Source organism: Heptranchias perlo, chromosome 8, assembly GCF_035084215.1.
Source record: "Heptranchias perlo isolate sHepPer1 chromosome 8, sHepPer1.hap1, whole genome shotgun sequence".
Classification (NCBI taxonomy): Eukaryota; Metazoa; Chordata; class Chondrichthyes; order Hexanchiformes; family Hexanchidae; genus Heptranchias; species Heptranchias perlo.
The window spans coordinates 40510880-40530942 of record NC_090332.1 but is presented as its reverse complement, the minus strand read 5'-3'; the positions used below and the strand labels follow the sequence as shown (position 1 = coordinate 40530942).

Below are 20063 nucleotides of genomic sequence, written 5' to 3'. Positions count from 1 at the left end.
ACTTATTTTTCTATAATACTTTGATATTCTGTGAAGCACCTTGGGATGTTTTTGTATGTTAAAGGCATTATGTAAATGCAAGTTCTTATTTTATTATTTATAGTTAAATAGCAAAATATACTGCAATTTAGGAAGCAAAAAGGTAGAGATGGTTACAGCAGTTTCTGCACAAGAGTTTCTCTGCACATCAAGCTGAGGAGCTGGGCAACGCAAAACTGAAGTGCGACAACACAACCACTGGTGGTAGAGTGTATTTACTGCACAGGTTTATAAGGGCAGTTTCAATTATAGATACAGACATTGGAAGTTATAGTGGGAATAAAATTGCCACAGGAAGTCCAAGCAGATCTAAGATTTATAGCTTGCTAGTCAATCTCCCATAGTCTTGAATCCCCATGTGCAACGCTAAGTGCAGTACTCAGCTAAATCGGGGTTGGAGGGTGGGAGTTAACGGGACCCAAATGGGGAAGAGGTGGGGGAGAGAGGATTGGGGGGGGGGGGGAGAAACGGGGGAGGAGGAGGAGAAGGGCCGGGGGGGGGGGGGGAAATGTAAGAACATAAGAAATACGAGCAGGAGTCGGCCATACAGCCCCTTGAGCCTGCTGTGCCATTCAATAAGATCATAGCTGATCTTCAACCTCAACTCCACTTTCCCGCCCGATCACCATATACCTTGATTTCCTTAGAGTCGAAAAATCTATCAATCTCAGCCTGGAATATACTCAACGACTGAGCAGCCACAGCCCTCTGGGGTAGAGAATTCCAAAGATTCACAACCCTCTAAGTGGAGAAATTCCTCCTCATCTCAGTCCTAAGTGGCCAATCCTTTAACCTGAGACTATGACCCTTAGTTCGTGACTCTCCAGCCAGGGGAAACAGCCTATCAGCATCTACCCTGTCAAGCCCTCTTAGAATCTTATATGTTTCAATGAGATCACATCTCATTCTTCTAACTCCAGACAGTATAGGCCCATTCTACTCAATCTCTCCTAATAGGACAACCCTCTCATCCCAGGAATCAATCTAGTGAACCTTCGTTGCACCGCTTCTCAGATGAGGAGACCATAACTGTACACAGTACTCCAGGTGAGGTCTCACCAAAACCCTGTACAATTGCAGCAAGACTTCCTTACTCTTGTACTCCCAACACCCTTGAAATGAAGGCCAATGTACCATTTGCCTTCCTTACTGCTTGCTGTACCTGCACGTTAACACGTGTTTCGTGTACAAGGACATCCAAAGCCCTCTGAACACCAGCATTTAATAGTTTCTCAACATTTAAAAAATATTCTGCTTTTCTATTCTTCCTACCAAAGTGAATAACCTCACATTTTGTCACATTATACTCCATTTGCCACCTTCTTGCCCACTCTCTTAACCTGTCTATCTCCCTTTGCGTCCCCCTCACAGCTTACTTTCCCATCTACCTTTGTATCATCAGCAAACTTGGATACATTACACTTGGTCCCTTCATCTAAGTCATGAATATAGATTGTAAATAGCTGAGGCCCCAGCACTGATCCTTGCGGCACCCCATTAGTAATAGCCTGCCAACCTGACAATGATCCGTTTATTCCTGCTCTTTGTTTTCTGTCCGTTAACCACTCCTCTATCCATGCTGATATATTATCCACAACCCCATGAGCCCTAATTTTGTGTAACAAACTCTTATGCAGCACCTTATCGAATGCCTTTTGAAAATCCAAATATACTACATCCACTGATTCCCCTTTATCTACCCTGCTAGTTACATCCTCAAAAAACTATTAGATTTGTCAAACACGATTTGCCTTTCAGAAAACTGTGTTGACTCTGCCTAATCATATTATGATTTTCTAAGTGCTGTGTTACCATGTCTTTCATAATAGATTTTAGCATTTTCCCTACTACTAATGTCAGGCTAACTGGCCCATAGTTCCCTATTTTCTCTCTCCCTCCTTTCTTGAATAGTGGGATTACAGTTGCTACCTTCCAATCCAGGGTGACTGCTCTAGAATCGAGGGAATTCTAGAAGATCAAAACCAATGCATCCACTATCTCTGCAGCCACCTCTTTTAAAACCCTAGGACGTAGGCCATCAGGTCCAGGGAATTTGTCGGCTTTTAGTCCCATTAATTTCTCCAGTACTTTTTCTTTACTAATCTTAATTACTTTAAGTTCCTCACTCTCATTAGCCCCTTGGTTCCCCACTATTTCCGGTATGTTTTTGCGTCTTTACTGTGAAGACCGATACAAAATATTTGTTTAACATCTCTGCCATTTCCTTATTCCCCATTATAATTTCTCCTGTCTCTGCCTCTGAGGGACCCACGTTTACTTTCGCTAATCTCTTCCTTTTTACATACTTGGAGAAGCTCTTACAATCTCTTTTTATATTTCTTGCTAGTTTACTCTCATTCTATTTTCTTCCTCTTTATCAATTTTTTGGTCATCTTTTGATGGTTTCTAAAACTCTCCCAATCCTCAGGCTTACTACTCCTCTTGGCAACATTATAAGTCTCTTCTTTTAATCCAATACTATCCTTAACTTCTTTAGTTAGCCACGGATGAATCACTTTTCCCGTGGAGTTTTTATTTCTCAATGGAATATATAGTCGTTGAGAATTTTGAAATATTTCTTTAAATGTTCACCATTGCTTATCTACCATCATATTTTTTAATCTAATTTCCCAATCTACCGTAGCCAACTTACCCCTCATACCTTTGTAATTGGCTTCATTTAAGCTTAAGACTCTAGTTTTGGACTGAACTGCATTGCTCTCAAACTCAATATGAAATTCTATCATATTATGGTCAGTCTACCCAGAGGATCCTTAACTATAAGATTACTAATTAACCCTGATTCATTACACAATACTAGATCTAAAATAGCCCGTTCCCTAGTTGGCTCCTCAACATCTTGGGTTTGAACTTGCTCCGACCAGGTGGCAAGACGATCCGCACTTCCTATGGACGAGCGCTACGAAAATACTTACCGCGTGGTCTCCGACGTGCACTGGCTCCCTCTTCAATGTTTTTTTTAAATTCAGTGCGGTGAAATCAGCGCAGGTTCCTTCATATCGATAGAGACTGTGGGAATGGAAGCCACACCCACAGAATCTTCAAAAAGAGAAGTCACGCCCACAAGCAGGCAAGTTGAGATCATTCCTTTACAGTTAACTTCTGTATGTTACTTTAAATAAAAATTTAACATATGTTAAGCCAAGCAAACGATTTAATTTAATGAAACTTACAGAAGTTAAAAGTAAAAAAATTAAAAAATTTTAATGATCAAAAAATATTAGAGTAGTATGACATTCCCCATTTTTAAAATGTAATTTTTTGCTGTTTCGCAATCATTAACAGTCATTGCGCTTTTAAAAAGTAGTGTAGGGCTGGTATTTTCCAGCGTACCTTTTGGTGGCGTAAGTATCTTCGTTCCAGCTGGGCAGATGGTAAGTTTACGAACTGATTGTAGCGTAGGTGGCCCTTTAATTCGAACCTGTCAAACCGCTGGCGAACCACTGGAAGCAAGTTTGCGTTTTCCAGGTTTAGTGCGCATGTGTGCATTTGCGAACTTACTCCTGTCTTCACCAGCAGAGAGAGGGGACGCCATTCATGAACGGCATCCGGAAGTGAGTAATTTCTGGACCAATGATCTAGAAAACTGACTCAAAAGCATTCCATGAACTCGTCCTCCAAACTACTTTTGCCAATTTGGTTTGCCCAGTCTATACCGGGTACGGTAGCATAGTGGTGATGTAACTGGACTAGTAATCCAGAGGCCTGGACTAATAATCCGGAGTCATGAGTTCAAATCCTGCCACGACAGCTGGAGAATTTAAATTTAATTAATTCAATTAATTAAATAAAAAATCTGGAATTAAAATACTAGTATCAGTAATGGTGGCCATGAAACTACCGGATTGTCGTAAAAACCCATCTGGTTCACTAATGCCCTTTGGGGAAGGAAACCTGCTGTCCTTACCCGGTCTGGTCTAAATGTGACTCCAGACCCACAGTAATGTGGTTGATTCTTAATTGCCCTCTGAAATGGCCTAGCAAGCCACTCAGTTGTAAAATCTCGCTACGAAAAGTCATAATAAGAATAAAACCAGACGGACCACTAGGCACTGGACACGACAACAGCAAACCAAGCCCAGTCGATCCTGCAAAGTCCTCCTCACTAACATCTGGGGACTTGTGCCAAAATTGGGAGAGCTGTCCCACAGATTAGTCAAGCAACAGCCTGACATGGTCATACTCACAGAATCATACCTTTCAACCAATGTCCCAGACTCTTCCATCACCATCCCTGGGTATGTCCTGTCCCACCGGTGGCGGTACAGTGATATACAGTCAGGAGGGAGTGGCCCTGGGAGTCCTCAACATTGACTCTGGACCCCATGAAATCTCATGGCATCAGGTCAAACATGGGCAAGGAAACCTCCTGCTGATTACCACCTACCATCCTCCCTCAGCTGATGAATCAGTCCTCCTCCCTGTTGAACATCACTTGGAGGAAGCACTGAGGGTAGCAAGGGCACAAAATGTACCCTGGGTGGGAGACTTCAATGTCCATCACCAAGAGTGGCTTGGTAGCACCACTACTGACCGAGCTGGCCGAGTCCCAAAGGACATAGCTGCCAGACTGGGCCTGCGGCAGGTGGTGAGCAAACCAACAAGAGAGAAAAACTTACTTGACCTAGTCCTCACCAATCTACCTGTCGCAAATGCATCTGTCCATGACAGTATTGGTAGAAGTGACCACCGCACAGTCCTCATGGAGACGAAGTCCCGTCTTCGCACTGAGGACACCATCCAACGTGTTGTGTGGCACTACCACCGTGCTAAATGGGATAGATTCAGAACAGATCTAGCAGCACAAAACTGGGCATCCATGAGGCACTGTGGGCCATCAGCAGCAGCAGAATTGTATTCCAGCACAATCTGTTACCTCATGGCCCAGCATATTCCACACACTACCATTACCAACAAACGAGGGGATCAACCCTGGTTCAATGAGGAGCGTAGAAGAGCATGCCAGGAGCAGCACCAGGCGTACCTAAAAATGAGGTGCCAACCTGGACTACATGCATGCTAAACAGCAGAAGCAACATGCTATAGACAGAGCTAAGCGATTCCATAACCAACGGATCAGATCAAAGCTCTGCAGTCCTGCCACATCCAGTCGTGAATGGTGGTGGACAATTAAACAACTAACAGGAGGAGGAGGCTCTGCAAACATCCCCATCCTCAATAATGGCGGAGTCCAGCACGTGAGTGCAAAAGACAAGGCTGAAGCGTTTGCAACCATCTTCAGCCAGAAGTGCCGAGTGGATGATCCATCTCGGCCTCCTCCCGATATCCCCACCATCACAGAAGCCAGTCTTCAGCCAATTCGATTCACTCCACATGATATCAAGAAACGGCTGAGTGCACTGGATACAGCAAAGGCTATGGGCCCTGACAACATCACAGCTGTAGTGCTGAAGACTTGTGCTCCAGAACTAGCTGCGACTCGAGCCAAGCTGTTCCAGTATAGCTACAACACTGGCATCTACCCGACAATGTGGAAAATTGCCCAGGTATGTCCTGTCCACAAAAAGCAGGACAAATCCAATCCGGCCAATTACCGCCCCATCAGTCTACTCTCGATCATCAGCAAAGTGAGGGAAGGTGTCGTCGACAGTGCTATCAAGCGGCACTTACTCACCAATAACCTGCTCAGTTTGGGTTCCGCCAGGACCACTCGGCTCTAGACCTCATTACAGCCTTGGTCCAAACATGGACAAAAGAGCTGAATTCCAGAGGTGAGGTGAGAGTGATTGCCCTTGACATTAAGGCAGCATTTGACCCAGTGTGGCACCAAGGAGCCCTCGTAAAATTGAAGTCAATGGGAGTCAGGGGAAAACTCTCCAGTGGCTGGAGTCATACCTAGCACAAAGGAAGATGGTAGTGGTTGTTGGAGGCCAATCATGTCAGCCCCAGTGCATTGCTGCAGGGGTTCCTCAGGGCAGTGTCCTAGTCTTGATGAATCAGACAAAAAAAAACTGCAGAATTTCTAAAAATACTTTTGAGACAAATATGTTTACCGTAACATGCTCATAGTCCTGTCCAAGCTCATGTGATCCAGCTACCACCTCACGCTCAGCGATCCACTGCTCCAAGTCATCCACCTCCCTGTTCAGCTGGAAGAGGCGGTATCTCTCATCCAGTTTCCCTCTTCTCTCCTCAGCCAAATCTTTCAGGCCAGCATAAAGCTTGTCCACCTGGGACTGGCGCATGCTGATACGTTCACTGGAAAACCAAAAGATGTCAAAAATTAATAAACAGCAAAGGCTTCTTGTAAAAACAAATGCCAACCGCTCCTATACAAAACAACTAAGAACCAAAATAGATCAAAAACACAATAATAAAGAACATAGAGGAGCATGCGTTTTCTGCAACTGCATAGGGAAGTGGGTAAAAGACATTTTAATCTTATGGCACACCTGCCACCTTATCAGTGATACCATGGTTTCTACTTGGCATTCGCATTCTCCTGCCCAGTTCCATGCATATTCCTGCTGTAAATAATCTCAATATCACAAATGAATGTGATGTCACTGTGTGTTTAGATTTTACTTGCTTCTTTAGCGAGTTTGCACATTCCATGCTGTTTGTAATATCTCATTCTGGATTTGCACCTTAGTCCTCAGCTGGGTACTAGTGACAACAATGTAATTAAATTTAAGACCAAAAGGCTATTACAATCAAGACCAAAAATGTACGATTTTAGAAAGGCAAACTTCAATGGAATAAAGGAAGAATTAACTCGGAGATGCTGCTAAAAGATAACCGAGTTGAAGAAAAATGAAACACTTAAAGGATATAAGAGTTATTTTACCAATGTGCTCTTGGCATGGAGCTTTGCTTGCTGGGAGCACATACCAGGAATTTGGGCATGGAGGTCAGGTAGAAGATCTGCCCGTTAATTTTAAAAGATGGAAAACTCTATACCTCCCTGCCCAAATTTCAAGTTGTGTTCCTGGCAGGTGAAGCTCCAAACTGGAAGCATGAATTTAGAATCATAGAATGATTACAGCACAGAAGGGGGCCATTCGGCCCATGCTGGCTCTTTGTAAGAGCCATCCAGTTAGTCCCATTCCCCTGTTCTTTCTCCGTAGCCCTGCAAATTTTTTCCCTTCAAGTATTTATTCAATTCCTTTTTGAAAGCCTTGATTGAACCTGCTTCCACCACCCTTTCAGGTAGCACATTCCAGATCAAAACTAATCGCTGCGTAAAATAGTTTTTCCTCACGTCGCCTTTGGTTCTTTTGCCAATCACCTTAAATCTGTATCCTCTGGTTCTCGACCCTTCTGCCATTGAGAAAAGTTTCTCTTTATTTACTTTATCTAAACCCTTCATGATTTTGAATACTTCTATCAAATCTCCTAACCTTCTCTGCTCTAATTTGTAACATTTATCCATAATGTTGAATGTGCAACATAAATATATGTCTGACAATACATGTAAACTAAATAAATAAACCGAGAGATGAATAGGCCAATTAAAATAAGAAAAGGTCACAAAATGTCTGTATAGGGAAAGAGAGAACAAAGGTGATGGGGGGAAAAATGAGTGGATTTGCCGTAAGATGTTACAGGTACAAAAAGTGCGAGGATATCAAAGTTGCAAAAGAATTTAAGAATGTATTAAAAACATTCTTCAATATCATAATAGTAAAATATTTGAAGAAAAAGTTAAAATTCTATAAAATAAAAATACAACTAAAGTTGTAGAGAATTACAAAAATAATTAAGATATATATTTTCCATGGGAAAAAAAGATACGCTGGTAATTTAGTTTAGCAGTCAGTGTGACCGACATACCTGAAAGGTTAAAGGAAGTTAAGGACAACAAATCCCCTAAGCCATATTTTCTAGGATTCTGAAGGAGATCAAGGAGGAAATTATACATAGAACTGGTTATCATCATGCTGGAATCATTGGACACTGCAGCGTTTGCACAGTAATAGAAACATCATAACATGATACCAGTATTCAAAAGAGGTGATAGAACTGAACCAGGCAACTACAGGCCCATTAGTCTAGCATTATCAGCAGAGGAAGATGATTCAAAGCAATTTTACATAAAAATAATGGACAACTAGCCACTAAGTCAGTCAGAAACAAAGAAATAGCAGGGAAAGTTTTTTTTTAAAAGGATGAAGAATTACATTAAAAAAAGGAAATTCTCCCATGTGTTCATGCGCCATGTACAATTATGATAATAAAATAGTAGTACACTGGAGGTAAAAACTTAGACATAATTTTTAGGGCTTCTTGGAACACAAAGGCACTAAAGCACTTATCTGGAAAGTAATGTTTAGAGAAATCCTCCAAGTAGCTGCGTTGCAGAGAAAATTCACAGCAGACCTTCCTTGTTGCTCAGGAATTGACTGCAACGCAAGAAGTAGTACCAGCAACAGACTAGACCCAAGCAAAAGAGCATGTCATACAATACCTCTCTGGGTAAAGTACCAGGATGCCAGAAAAGGATGAAAGATCCAAAGGGAGCCTTTGGTCAGCACCAAAGACTTTTTGTGATGCCTACCAGAGCTTAGGTGAGTTGCAGAGGGCCCTAAAAATTTCACTTTGCCTCTACAGTTCTAAGCAGAACATGACTTGGCTGCTTCGTTTGGGGTAGTATTATCTAAGACGTGGCTCCTAGTTGCACTCAATTTTCTGTCTACTTGTTCTCATATTTTGAATGTGGATTACACTGGCTATGTTTGGAGGATCAAACCTCCCTGTCCTTTCTTCCAGGATCATTTTCCAGCACCCATAATTGGAGAGCTTGGAACAGGCTGTAAACTGCAAGAAGTTGTACAATGTGTGAAGATGACCATTACTGGCAGGTGTCTTGCTGGAAAGGTCTGGTGGCAGCACATACAACTGCAGAGTTCAGCATGCATAACTGAAATAGGATTTTGGTCAGACCAGCAACAACTAACTGGCACATATCACAACTAAGGGAAACAAACTGCACTTTGTAAATAAAAATTTGGCAACAAGGTTGCAGCATAGCAATGAGAAGGGCAAAAAAAAGGCACGAAGTGCAAATTTTGATGAGATTCTGCGTACAGCAGGGGCCAGAGGAGATCACAACATAGAGTTTCTGCTGTCAGTGTAGTTTTAACCTGAATTCAGGTGGCAGGTTTTAGACAGACTCTAATGAAATTGTGCTGTTTCCAACCAATTTTCTGAGAATAGTTCATTTGCAGATGTGCGTACCAGTAGTTGGCCACAGAGCATCTCTCGAGCAGCCTGCCTGCCTGGCATCACATTATTGATTTTCCTCTGTCCAACTGCCTGAGATAGGAATATTTCCATTGTGAAACCCACTAATGCTGGGGCAAAAAATAATTTACAGCAACTGGCACAAAGGCTCATGAGAAACTAAGTGCCAGAAAGGTTTGGCAGGGGGGGGGGAAAACACAAAAAAAATGGTTAAGAAATGACTGAAATATTACTGTGCCCTTTCTGTATACTTACCACCACCAAGCAACCCTAGATGCTCATTTCATAAGGGTGTGATTTACATCTGATACCTGCATGCCACATCAAAAATGGCATGCAGGTCATCCTCACCCCCAAATTAACACCGAAATGAAGCAACTGTTTGATTGAGGTGGGTGCTCCTATCACCACTGGTCCCTGCGCCCTTCAAACTACGTTGCAGCCAAGTTCAGGTGGAATGAAATTCCAGCCCATTTTCTACTTGTGGCTATCTGACTTACGCCACTACAATGGGTCAACAAGAGGGGAAAATCCAGACTCCTATGTCTTGCAAAGGCTATAAAGTGAAAAACCTTAAAGAGACAGTCGCACAGTTTCCCACAATTGAATGGCAACTACAAATTGTTATTGGAAAATGAGCAAATAAGGAATGATTAAACATTTAGGAGTGGAATTGGTCTTCAGCGGTAGCACAAGATGGGCGATAGTGAATCGGCAGTCTGTTTTACACCCAATCAATGGAAAAGAAATCGAGCGGGGTGTAAAATGGACTGCCGATTTGCTATCACCCATTTTATGCTACTACCAAAAACCAATTTCACCCTTTTTATATTTCAAAGGTACTGAAAGTAGATGTAATACTAATGCCAAGGTCAAAACCAACCTCTCTGGATGCCCATCTGCCACCAGAGCTCTGCTTGTCTTTGAGAGTTGATGAACAGTCTCAGCATAATCTTCCACTGCCAGCTCCAAAATCTGATGTTTCTTCAACATCATCACTGCACTCTGCTCATCCTGCAAAAGTGAAACATTCATTAAAAGTTGTCTTTAACAGTTTCCTGGGAATTTTCTAAATATTTCAAATTTCTATAAAAGTGAAACAAAATTTTAAAACAAATTTTTCTTTAAAAATGATGAACAAATGAACAGAGCACCACAAATGCTGTGACTAATGATTTAAGGGTTTAAGGAATCCAGATACAGACTTTTCCAGAGATTTTCAGATGTGCGAGTTGGAAGAAGGAATGGGAAATAATAGCAAAGACTTATATTTTGTTCTAAGTACATTGCCCAACATGTCTAGAACTTTTGGTGGGGGGTGTACAGACAACTATCTTTTTTTTTGAAAAAATGCTTTTTGAAATATTGAAGAAATACAGAGATGGAAAAGAAAGATAATTAAATTTTAATACAGAAAATCCTGTAACTTTTATTGAAAAATGTAGGTTTGGGATATCATTCCCTGGAAGTTCTTGAAAGAAGTCTCCAAGGATTTTACTCAAATTGTCCACAGATTTTTTTTGAGAGATACCATTCACTTCTGTAAAATAATGCTGCTTTGTGTTTTAAAAAATTGTAATAAATTTTCTTTTAGCCTTTTCCAGTTATCAGCACTGTCAGAATGATAAAATATGCAATATTCAACCTTCGCTTTCTCTTCCGACATCATGTACAATTCCTGTTCACTCATCCAGGCTTCAGCCTCTGCAGCATCAAAATAGTACTGTTGGGCTTTGTGAGACTCCACCAGGCGTTTGTGCCGCTTCTCTGTTTCTTCAGACAATAATTTCCAAAGTTCCCGTAGATCTGATAATCTCTGCTGCATAGCCTCAGCACTTGGGGTGTCAGCAGTTACCATACTTTGGCTTCTCTCAAATATATCATCAATACGTGGTTTATGGCCTTGAATTTCCTTTTGAAGAGTCTAGATGGGACAAAAAACATGTAATCTTATTACTATAACAGAGAATAAATACAGTCCCCGCTGCTTACAGCGGGTGCGTTCATGCAAACTCAATTTGCCTGCTATACGTGATGGCCGGTATAATGTGGTAGCGTTCATTTCAAGTACTGTAATTTTGTTGTGTGTGAAGCATCTTGACCTTTTGACCTGATAGTCTGCTATGTCAATGCAGTTGTTCTTTTAAGTCATTAATTAAATGGGTTTGCAATCTGTCTTACTTCTTGTCTAGTTTTAAGACTTTCTAGATGTTGCTATTCCTATCACACCAAAGTTTCTGTTTTTGAAAAGAAAAGACATGAAATGTATTTTTGTCTCTAAATGAAACTGCGGATTACCCCACAATACGCTGTAAAGTAATTAGCTGTCTTATAGTTTCAATGTAAAGTGAATGAAATGCATTGAACATTGTTTAAGCAAACTGTATAATGTTTCTCACTCATCAAAGCTGTCATAGCCTAAAGGAAGTGAAGTCTGCCTCAATAAGGTTCTTTTATTACATTCAGTGTACCTTAGTGAAGTGCTATTTACTTATAAAAGCAGAAAATGCTGGAACTACTCAGCAGGTCAGGCAGCATCTGTGGAGAGAGCAACAGAGTTAACGTTTCAGATCAATGACCTTTTATCAGAAATACAAGCAGTAAAGATTTAACAGTTTTTAAGCAAGTACAGAGCCAGGGGAAGGGGGAGGGAGAAGGAGAGGGGAGGAAAGAACAAATGGGAAGATCCGTGATAGGGTGGAGGGCAGGAGTGATTAAATGACAAAAGGGATGATGATGCAAGGTAAGGAGGGTGGTAATGGGACAAGTAAAGAAACAAAAGATGGGTCTAGAGGAGCTGTAAATGGCAACAGCATTGTGCTGGAGGTGGCGAAAATGGCAGAGGATGTTCCGTTGAATGTGGAGGCTGGTGAGGTGGAAGGTGAGGACAAGGGAGACCCTATCGATCAGGGAGGGAGGGGAAGGGGTGGGGGCAGAAGTGCAGGAAATGGGATGGACAGGGTCGAGAGCCCTGTCAACCACAGTGGAGGGGAATCCTCGGGTGAGGACAAAGGAAGACATATCGGAAGCACTGATGTGGAAGGTGGCATCGTCGGAACAGATGCCACAGAGAAGGAGAAACTGGGAGAATGGAAAGAGTCCTTACAGGCTGAGGTGAGAGGAAGAGTAATCAAGGTAGCTGTGGGAGTTGGTGATTTTATAGTAGCGATTGGCTGACAGCTTATCCCCAAAAATGGAGACTGAGAAGTCGACGAAGGGAAGGGAAGAGTCTGAGATGGATAATGTGAAAGCGAGGATTCCCCTCTACAGTGGTTGACAGGGCCCTCAACTGTGTCCAGCCCATTTCCTGCACTCTGCCCTCAGCCCTTCCCCTCCCTCCCAGAACCACAATAGGGTCCCTCCTGTCCTCACCTTTCACCCCACCAGCCTCCACAATCAACGGATCATCCTCCACCATTTCCAGCGTGATGCCACCACCAAACACATCTTCCCTGCCCCTCTCAGCATTCCGAAGGGACCGTTCCTTCTGCAACACCCTTGTCCACTCTTCATCACCCCTAACACCTGCCTCCTTCCCATGGCACCTTCCCATGCAAGCGCAGGAGCTGCAACACCTGCCCTTTCACCTCTTCCCTTCCCACTGTCCAGGGCCCCAAACACTCCTTCCAGGTAAAACAGCAATTTACTTGTACTTCTTTCAATCTAGTATACAGTTTTCGCTGCTCACGATGCGGTCTCCTCTACAACAGGGAGACCAAACACAGATTGGGTGATCGCTTTACCGAACACCTCCGTTCAGTCCGCAAGCATGACATTGAGCTTCTGGTCGCTTGTCATTTTAATTCACTATCCAACTCCCACTCTGACCTCGGCCTCTTACAGTTCCAACGAAGCTCAAGGAACAGCACCTCATCTTTTGATTTGGCACTTTACAATCTTCCAGGCTCAACAATGATTTCAATAACTTCAGGTCATAACCATTGCTCCCATTTTTTTCGGACAACAGGTGCTGGTAATGGTTCTGCTGTTGCCATTTACAGCTCTTCTAGATCCATCTTTGTTTCTTTGCTTGTCCCATTACCACCCTCCTTGCCTTGCACCATCATCCCTTTTCTCATTTAATCACTCCTGCTCTCCACCCTATCACAAACCTTCTCTTTTGTTCTTTCCTCCCCTCTCCTCTCCTCCTTCCCCCACCTCCCGCCATCCCCCCGGCTCTGTACCTGTCAAAAAAAAACCTGTTAAATCTTTACTTCTTCCAGTTCTGACGAAAGGTTATCGACCTGAAACGTTAACTCTGTTTCTATCTCCACAGATGCTGCCTGACCCGCTTAGTATTTCCAGCATATTCTGTTTTTAATTTCAGATTTCCCAGCATCCTCAGCATTTTGCTCTTACTATTTACTTAGGTTTGTTCTTGCATCCAGTGCAACGAGGTGTGAACTAGTGTGTTGAAACAGCAGTTTCTGCCCAAAATAAATGAAGCATTTAAGATTCTATGAATGACAACTTTGAAATTGACATCAATGCAATTTGATAATGATTATTGTTTTTTGGCCAATATAAGCAACTGACCGTTTTACACATGGATGCTTTAAGTGATGGGGACTGTACTTCAATACTCTCAAAAACGTTAAGCTTCATTCATCTGGAATTTAGAAGATTAAGGGGTGATTTGATTGAAGTTTTAAGATATTAAGGGGAACTGAAAGGGTAAATATAGAGAAACTATTTCCGCTGGTTGGGGAGTCTAGGACTAGGGGACATAGCCTAAAAATTAAAGCCAGGACTTTCAGGTGGTAGAAGTTTGGAACTCTCTTCCGCAAACGGCAGTTGATGCTAGCTCAATTATTAATTTTAAATCTGAGATCGATAGATGTTTGTTAACCAAAAGTATTAAGGGATATGGGGCTAAGGCGAGCATATGGAGTTAGGTCACAGATCAGCCATGACCTCACTAAATGGCGGAACAGGTTTGAGGGACTGAATAGCCTAGTCCTATGTTCCTAAGTAACGATCATTATTTTATTGGAACGTTAACAAGAAGCTCAATAGATATTAAGTCTGTTCTTCCACATTACAGAAAGAAGAAAATAACTTGCATTAAATAGCACCTCTCACATCCTCCAGATCTTCCAAAACAATTCACAGCCAAGAAATTACTTTTGAGGTGTAATCGGTGTTTTTTTAAGAAACGTGGCAGCGAATTTGCAAACGGCAAATCATCACAAACGTCAATGACATGGACAGCCAGTTAATCTGTTTAGATGGCGTTGGTTGAGTGTTGAATGTTAACTAAGCCACTAAGGGACCTCCCTACTCTTCTTCAAAAAAGTGCCATGGGATCTTTTATGTTCAACCGAACAGGCAGATAGAGCTCGATTTAACATCTCATCCAAAAGGAGGCATCTCTGACAATACAGCATTTCCTCAGTACTGCAGTGAAGTGTCACTGTAGATTATATGTTCAAATCCTATATGGAGGCTTGAACCCACAACCCTCCAGACTCAGAGGCAAGAGACTGAGCCAAACTAACATTTCGGGCTTTTAAGCCGCTAGCAGTGAACGATTGCGCTACATTTTCAAAACATTTGTGCTCTTAGATATTTTTCATCTCTGTCACCTGGTTTTTCTTGATCAGCATCTGTACAGTCTGGAGGTTGTGGCCATGATCGGTAGATGTTGCAAGAGGCATGCGTTCTTCAGCCCACAACTGAAAGATAGATGGAAACACAAGACTTAAAACTGCAAGAATTCTGTTCATAGTGTAACTTATGGTTTCACTATATAAAGATTTTCATGCAAGAGAAATACTGACAAGAAAATTCAAAATATATATATTTTCTGAATGTGATAAACTCATGTGAATGAGAACTGGTACTACAGATTCAGTATAAGCCTAGAAAAATTAGACAAATACCTGGAATATCTTAAAATGAAACACTAAACACCATTAGCTTAGGAGCCAAATGTGGGAAAAGAATTTCCACAACTGCTCACTAACTGATAATACATGCCGTTTTTAACTTTTTCACCAGCACTAACCTAATCTATAGGCTTCAAGCTTAATGCTGGTCATAGCCACGGTACTAATATCAATTCACTGGGTTAAAACTAATCCAGCTCAAGGGTATAGTGAAATTGGCCCTGACTGGTGAGTGGTGCAATGAGAGTGTTAGTGACCTTTGGGTTACAGAATTTTTTTTTAAAAATGTTCTTGTGATGTGGGCGATGCTTGACAGTTTGCTTTTATTACTCATCCCAAGTTGCGCTGAGGTGGTGGCATCAGTTCTTCTCCTTAAAACGCGGCAGCACTTCTATTGATGGTACTCCCATGAAGGTAAGGAATTCCAGCATTTTGACCCACCAACAATGAAGGAACAGCAGTACTGGATGGTGCATGATTTGGAGGTGATTGTGTTCTCATGATCTTGCTGCCCCATGGACACAATAATACTCTAGCTTCCAATTTTGGGTGTTATAGCTCATACATGCACAGGAACAATGGCCTCCTCCTGTGCAGTAAGATTCTATGCCTTTAAATTACACTCACTTTTGGGGCAACTGTTTTTTATTGTAACCTTCAACCATATTAAATATTTTTATTATAAGAAAATATTTGTTATGAAAGATAAACTTATTACATAGAATTACATACTCTACAGCACAGAAACAGACCATTCTGCCCAACTGGTCAATGCCGGTGTTTATGCTCCACATGAGCCTTCTCCCACCCCTCTTCATCTAGCCCTATCAGCATATCTTTCTATTCCTTACTCCCTCATATATTTATTTAGCTTCTGCTTAAATGCATCCATGCTATTCGCCTCAACTACTCCTTGTGGTAGCAAGTTCCACATTCTAACAATTCTCTGGGTAAAGAACTTTCTCCTGAATTCCCTACTGGATTTATTGGTGACTATCTTATATTTATGGCTCCTAGTTTTGGTCTCCCCAAGTGAAAACATTTTCTCTACATCTACCCTATCAAACATTTTCACAATCTCAAACACCCCTATCAGGTCACCCCTCAGCCTTCTCTTTTCGAGAGAAAAGAGCCCCAGCCTGATCAGCCTGTCCTGATAAGTATATCCTCTCAATTCTAGTATCATCATTGTGAACCTTTTTTGCATTTTCTCCAGTGCCTCAATATTCTTTTTAAAATATGGAGAACAGAATTGTGCACAGTACTCCAAGTGTGGTCTAACCAAGGTGCAATACAAGCTTAACGTAACATAGAATCATAGAAGTTACAACATGGAAACAGGCCCTTCGGCCCAACATGTCCATGTCGCCCAGTTTATACCACTAAGCTAGTCCCAATTGCCTGCACTTGACCCATATCCCTCTATACCCATCTTACCCATGTAACTGTCCAAATGCTTTTTAAAAGACAAAATTGTACCCGCCTCTACTACTGCCTCTGGCAGCTCGTTCCAGACACTCACCACCCTTTGAGTGAAAAAATTGCCCCTCTGGACCCTTTTGTATCTCTCCCCTCTCACCTTAAATCTATGCCCCCTCGTTATAGACTCCCCTACCTTTGGGAAAAGATTTTGACTATCTACCTTATCTATGCCCCTCATTATTTTATAGACTTCTATAAGATCACCCCTTAACCTCCTACTCTCCAGGGAAAAAAGTCCCAGTCTGTCTAACCTCTCCCTATAAGTCAAACCATCAAGTCCTGGTAGCATCCTAGTAGCATCCTCTAGAAATGAATCCCAGTGGTTTGTTTTTTTGTAAATGGCCTTATTAACCTCTGTCAGTACTTTGAGTGATTATATACAATAAATTTTTTGGAAGGCAATTAGACAACCTTTCAAACATAAAGGTTTAACAGAGTTTATGTAATAGACATATTACATAATATGTCTATTATTATGGGGTAGCATCAGCTACTTTATAGTCAGGCAATTCTACCTTTGATCAAACAATCTGTACTTAACAAAAAAATCAAGACCCAAGTCAACACAGTGATGTAGAAGTATTAAATTGTCTAATTTATGCATGGATTTTAGTCAAGTCAAAACAAGTACAAGTTAACGTGCTCTGTTTAAATTATGTATATTAATGCTTCTACTTACAATCTCATCCTCCAGATCTCTGTTGAATTGATGGATTTCTTTAGATGCCAACAAGTAGTGATTCCTTTCGTGCAGTGGTTCCAGTAACTGCAAGAATCTTTTTTCGACTATCGTGCGCTTGCTATCCACCTCATCAGTATCTTTACCTTCTTGGCTCAAAACTTTGGCCTGATCCTTCAGTTCCTCCACTTCTTTCTTTCGCACTTCAATCTGTTTTTCTAACATCTAATGAAAGAGGGGGGAAATAGCAGATTGTAAGCTGTACCAATTCATAAATGTGCTGTAATATGGAATTGCTCTTCATGTGTTCTGCAGTTATTTGTGGGACCAGTGAACAAGACAACATCTAAGGTGTGCGGTTTTGATGAAGTATTAGTCGATATTGTATATTGAATGAATTAGGATAAATGACCACTCCCTATCTACCAAACATATCCACAGTGTCATGCCATTCATTTATCTTGAATACTGGAGTCAGAATCTGAACAGACTTGAACATAATAAAAACCATTCTTACTTAATTGGGCAGTCTGTTCAACTGTTGAAAGAGTTATAATCTTTCCAAAATAAGGGATTAGCATAATATGTACTGGAAAAACTGATAATTTTTGCCACAGTTAGTATGCTTTAAGCATTTTTGTCTAATGTTTAGCTTCGTATCGACTTGTTAAAAATTCTGTAATGGTACATAAAGGGTTAAACACCTGCTTCAATCACAAAAATCATGTCCCAGCTTAACTTCATAGATTATTTGCAACAATTGTTTCATTGGTTACTGGGCAGTTTGCCTGTGGAAGGAAACAGGTCACTCAATTCTAATACAGACATGCTGTTGATTTGTTTAGACAGATGCCCGAATGGCATCTTTTTGAAATGAGGAAAAAAAGGACTTGTATTTATATAGCCCAAATTTACTGGATTTCAGTCCTATCTCTACCAAGTGTAGGGATTCAATGTGAAATTATGTTCATACTTAATCTCAACTCAGTTCCTATTGGGTGTGGATCCACAGCACACACTTAATACTAAATTAGCAATGTGACCCAAAGAGGCCACCTAACTACCTAGTCTGAATTTAATATTTTCCATAGTTTACACAGGTTATTCCTTATAATTAGATTTATAGCTCACTCTACTAAAAAGCAAGTGGGCTAGAGAAACGTATTACTTAATTTGGATTAGTAATAGCAATTCCTGATGATGACAATTTCACTGAAATATTCTATTTGGCCAAAAGACCTAACAAAAGATACTTAACAGTAACCACAATTAAGATTTTTTTCATAATTGAGTAAACTTTCTACTATTTCACATCATTTTGAAAAGGATAAACTATAACTGAGTTCTGTATAATACTGCAATGGATTTTCCGAAGATACTATTACAATCTGCACATTAGTTTCTCTACGTTGAGGTTTGATATTTACATCTTCCTATTTGTGGATGACAATATAATATGAATCACTGAAGCCTGCTGCTAATTCAGTGAGAATCATCTCTAAGCTCTGACCATATGCTTCTTTACCAAGATGCCTAACAAAAGCTGTGTTTGTTCATGGAGTTTGAAATGGCTGATCACAGAGATAATACAGAAAAGAAAAAAAAACACATTTGAAGGTTCAGCTTGTGTGCTCCATGTTCCCTTGTCAAAAGAAACATTATTGTTCATATACCTGTTGTTTTTTGAGTAGAATAGAGACACTGGTAAGGTCCTTGCCATAATCATCAGACTGGAGCTGACCTTCCAGGTTATGCAGCCATTTGTCTAAATTGGCACAGCTCTGGGTGAAAAGCTCTGCTTTGTTGGCATCGAACAGACGCTGAGCTTTGGCCTGTGTAGTAGATTCTAGTTCTTCCCACAACTGGTGCAGGGCTGTCAGCTTTTCCTTCACAACCACCTCAGTCTCTGGCTTTTCTGCTGTCAACTGCATTCCTTCCTACAGGATAAATTGAAATACATATTCAGCAATCTACCAGGTTCTCGCAGCAGCTAATTGTGGTAATTGAGGAAATTCAAGAATGCTACCTTATATAGCTTACGACGTTAACTTCGCCTCCCACACAATGAATCTTTTGCAATTGTCTATAAATAGAATGTACTTAAGTACGTGAGGTTCTGTGCCAATGTTATGTCATCTAAAGGGCAGTGTGTACAACATAAAATAAAAATCCACAATGGAATCTCAAAGCATCTACCAATAAAGGGAATCTGGATGGATAGTATGGTAGGGTACTGGTGCACTGGACCACACAGAAAGATTCCTGATGAAGAGTGTTCTCAATCTCAGGATGGCGTGTGGAGGGAAAAACCTATCAGACATGTGGCATTTACCCACAGAGAGTGTAAAAAAAAAATCAAGAGGACAAGCCAATCTAGGTTGCTTTTGTGCACCCCATCCAGCAGCACTCAGATGGTACTGGCACAAATTCTGTAACTGACTGACTGTTGGAAATGGTCCATTGGGAAATGGTACAGGGACAAGGGAAATAGAACAAATCCCTAAACCTACAACCATTCCTTTGGATCTAATTAGCTTTCATGCCTCTAACCTTTTGTAAGAAATTACTGTTTGCTTATACATGGCCACCACTCAAGACAATAACCTAAGTATTAAACACTAGGTTTATCCAAGCCGTGATACAAAGAGCTGCATTCTGACCACTGAATTGATGCTGCAAAGAGCTACAGTAGAAACATCATCTATTTTGCTACAATTCTCGAACAGACCAGTGGTACTGCTGCAGCTCAG

At 41.2% G+C, this 20063-nt stretch overlaps 1 protein-coding gene across 2 annotated transcripts in view; it reads right to left on the bottom strand.

Annotated features, from left to right (window-relative positions):
- sptbn1 (spectrin, beta, non-erythrocytic 1) overlaps window positions 1-20063 on the bottom strand; it is a 223920-nt gene that overhangs the window by 28824 nt on the left and 175033 nt on the right. For both annotated transcript variants that reach the window (XM_067989007.1, XM_067989008.1), the window contains 6 exons: window positions 18987-19250; window positions 17314-17538; window positions 14850-14939; window positions 10910-11188; window positions 10148-10278; window positions 6075-6279 (listed from right to left, as the gene is read on the bottom strand). In XM_067989007.1, coding sequence (XP_067845108.1) covers window positions 6075-6279; window positions 10148-10278; window positions 10910-11188; window positions 14850-14939; window positions 17314-17538; window positions 18987-19250 — 1194 coding nt within the window. The remainder of the gene's footprint in view (window positions 1-6074; window positions 6280-10147; window positions 10279-10909; window positions 11189-14849; window positions 14940-17313; window positions 17539-18986; window positions 19251-20063) is intronic.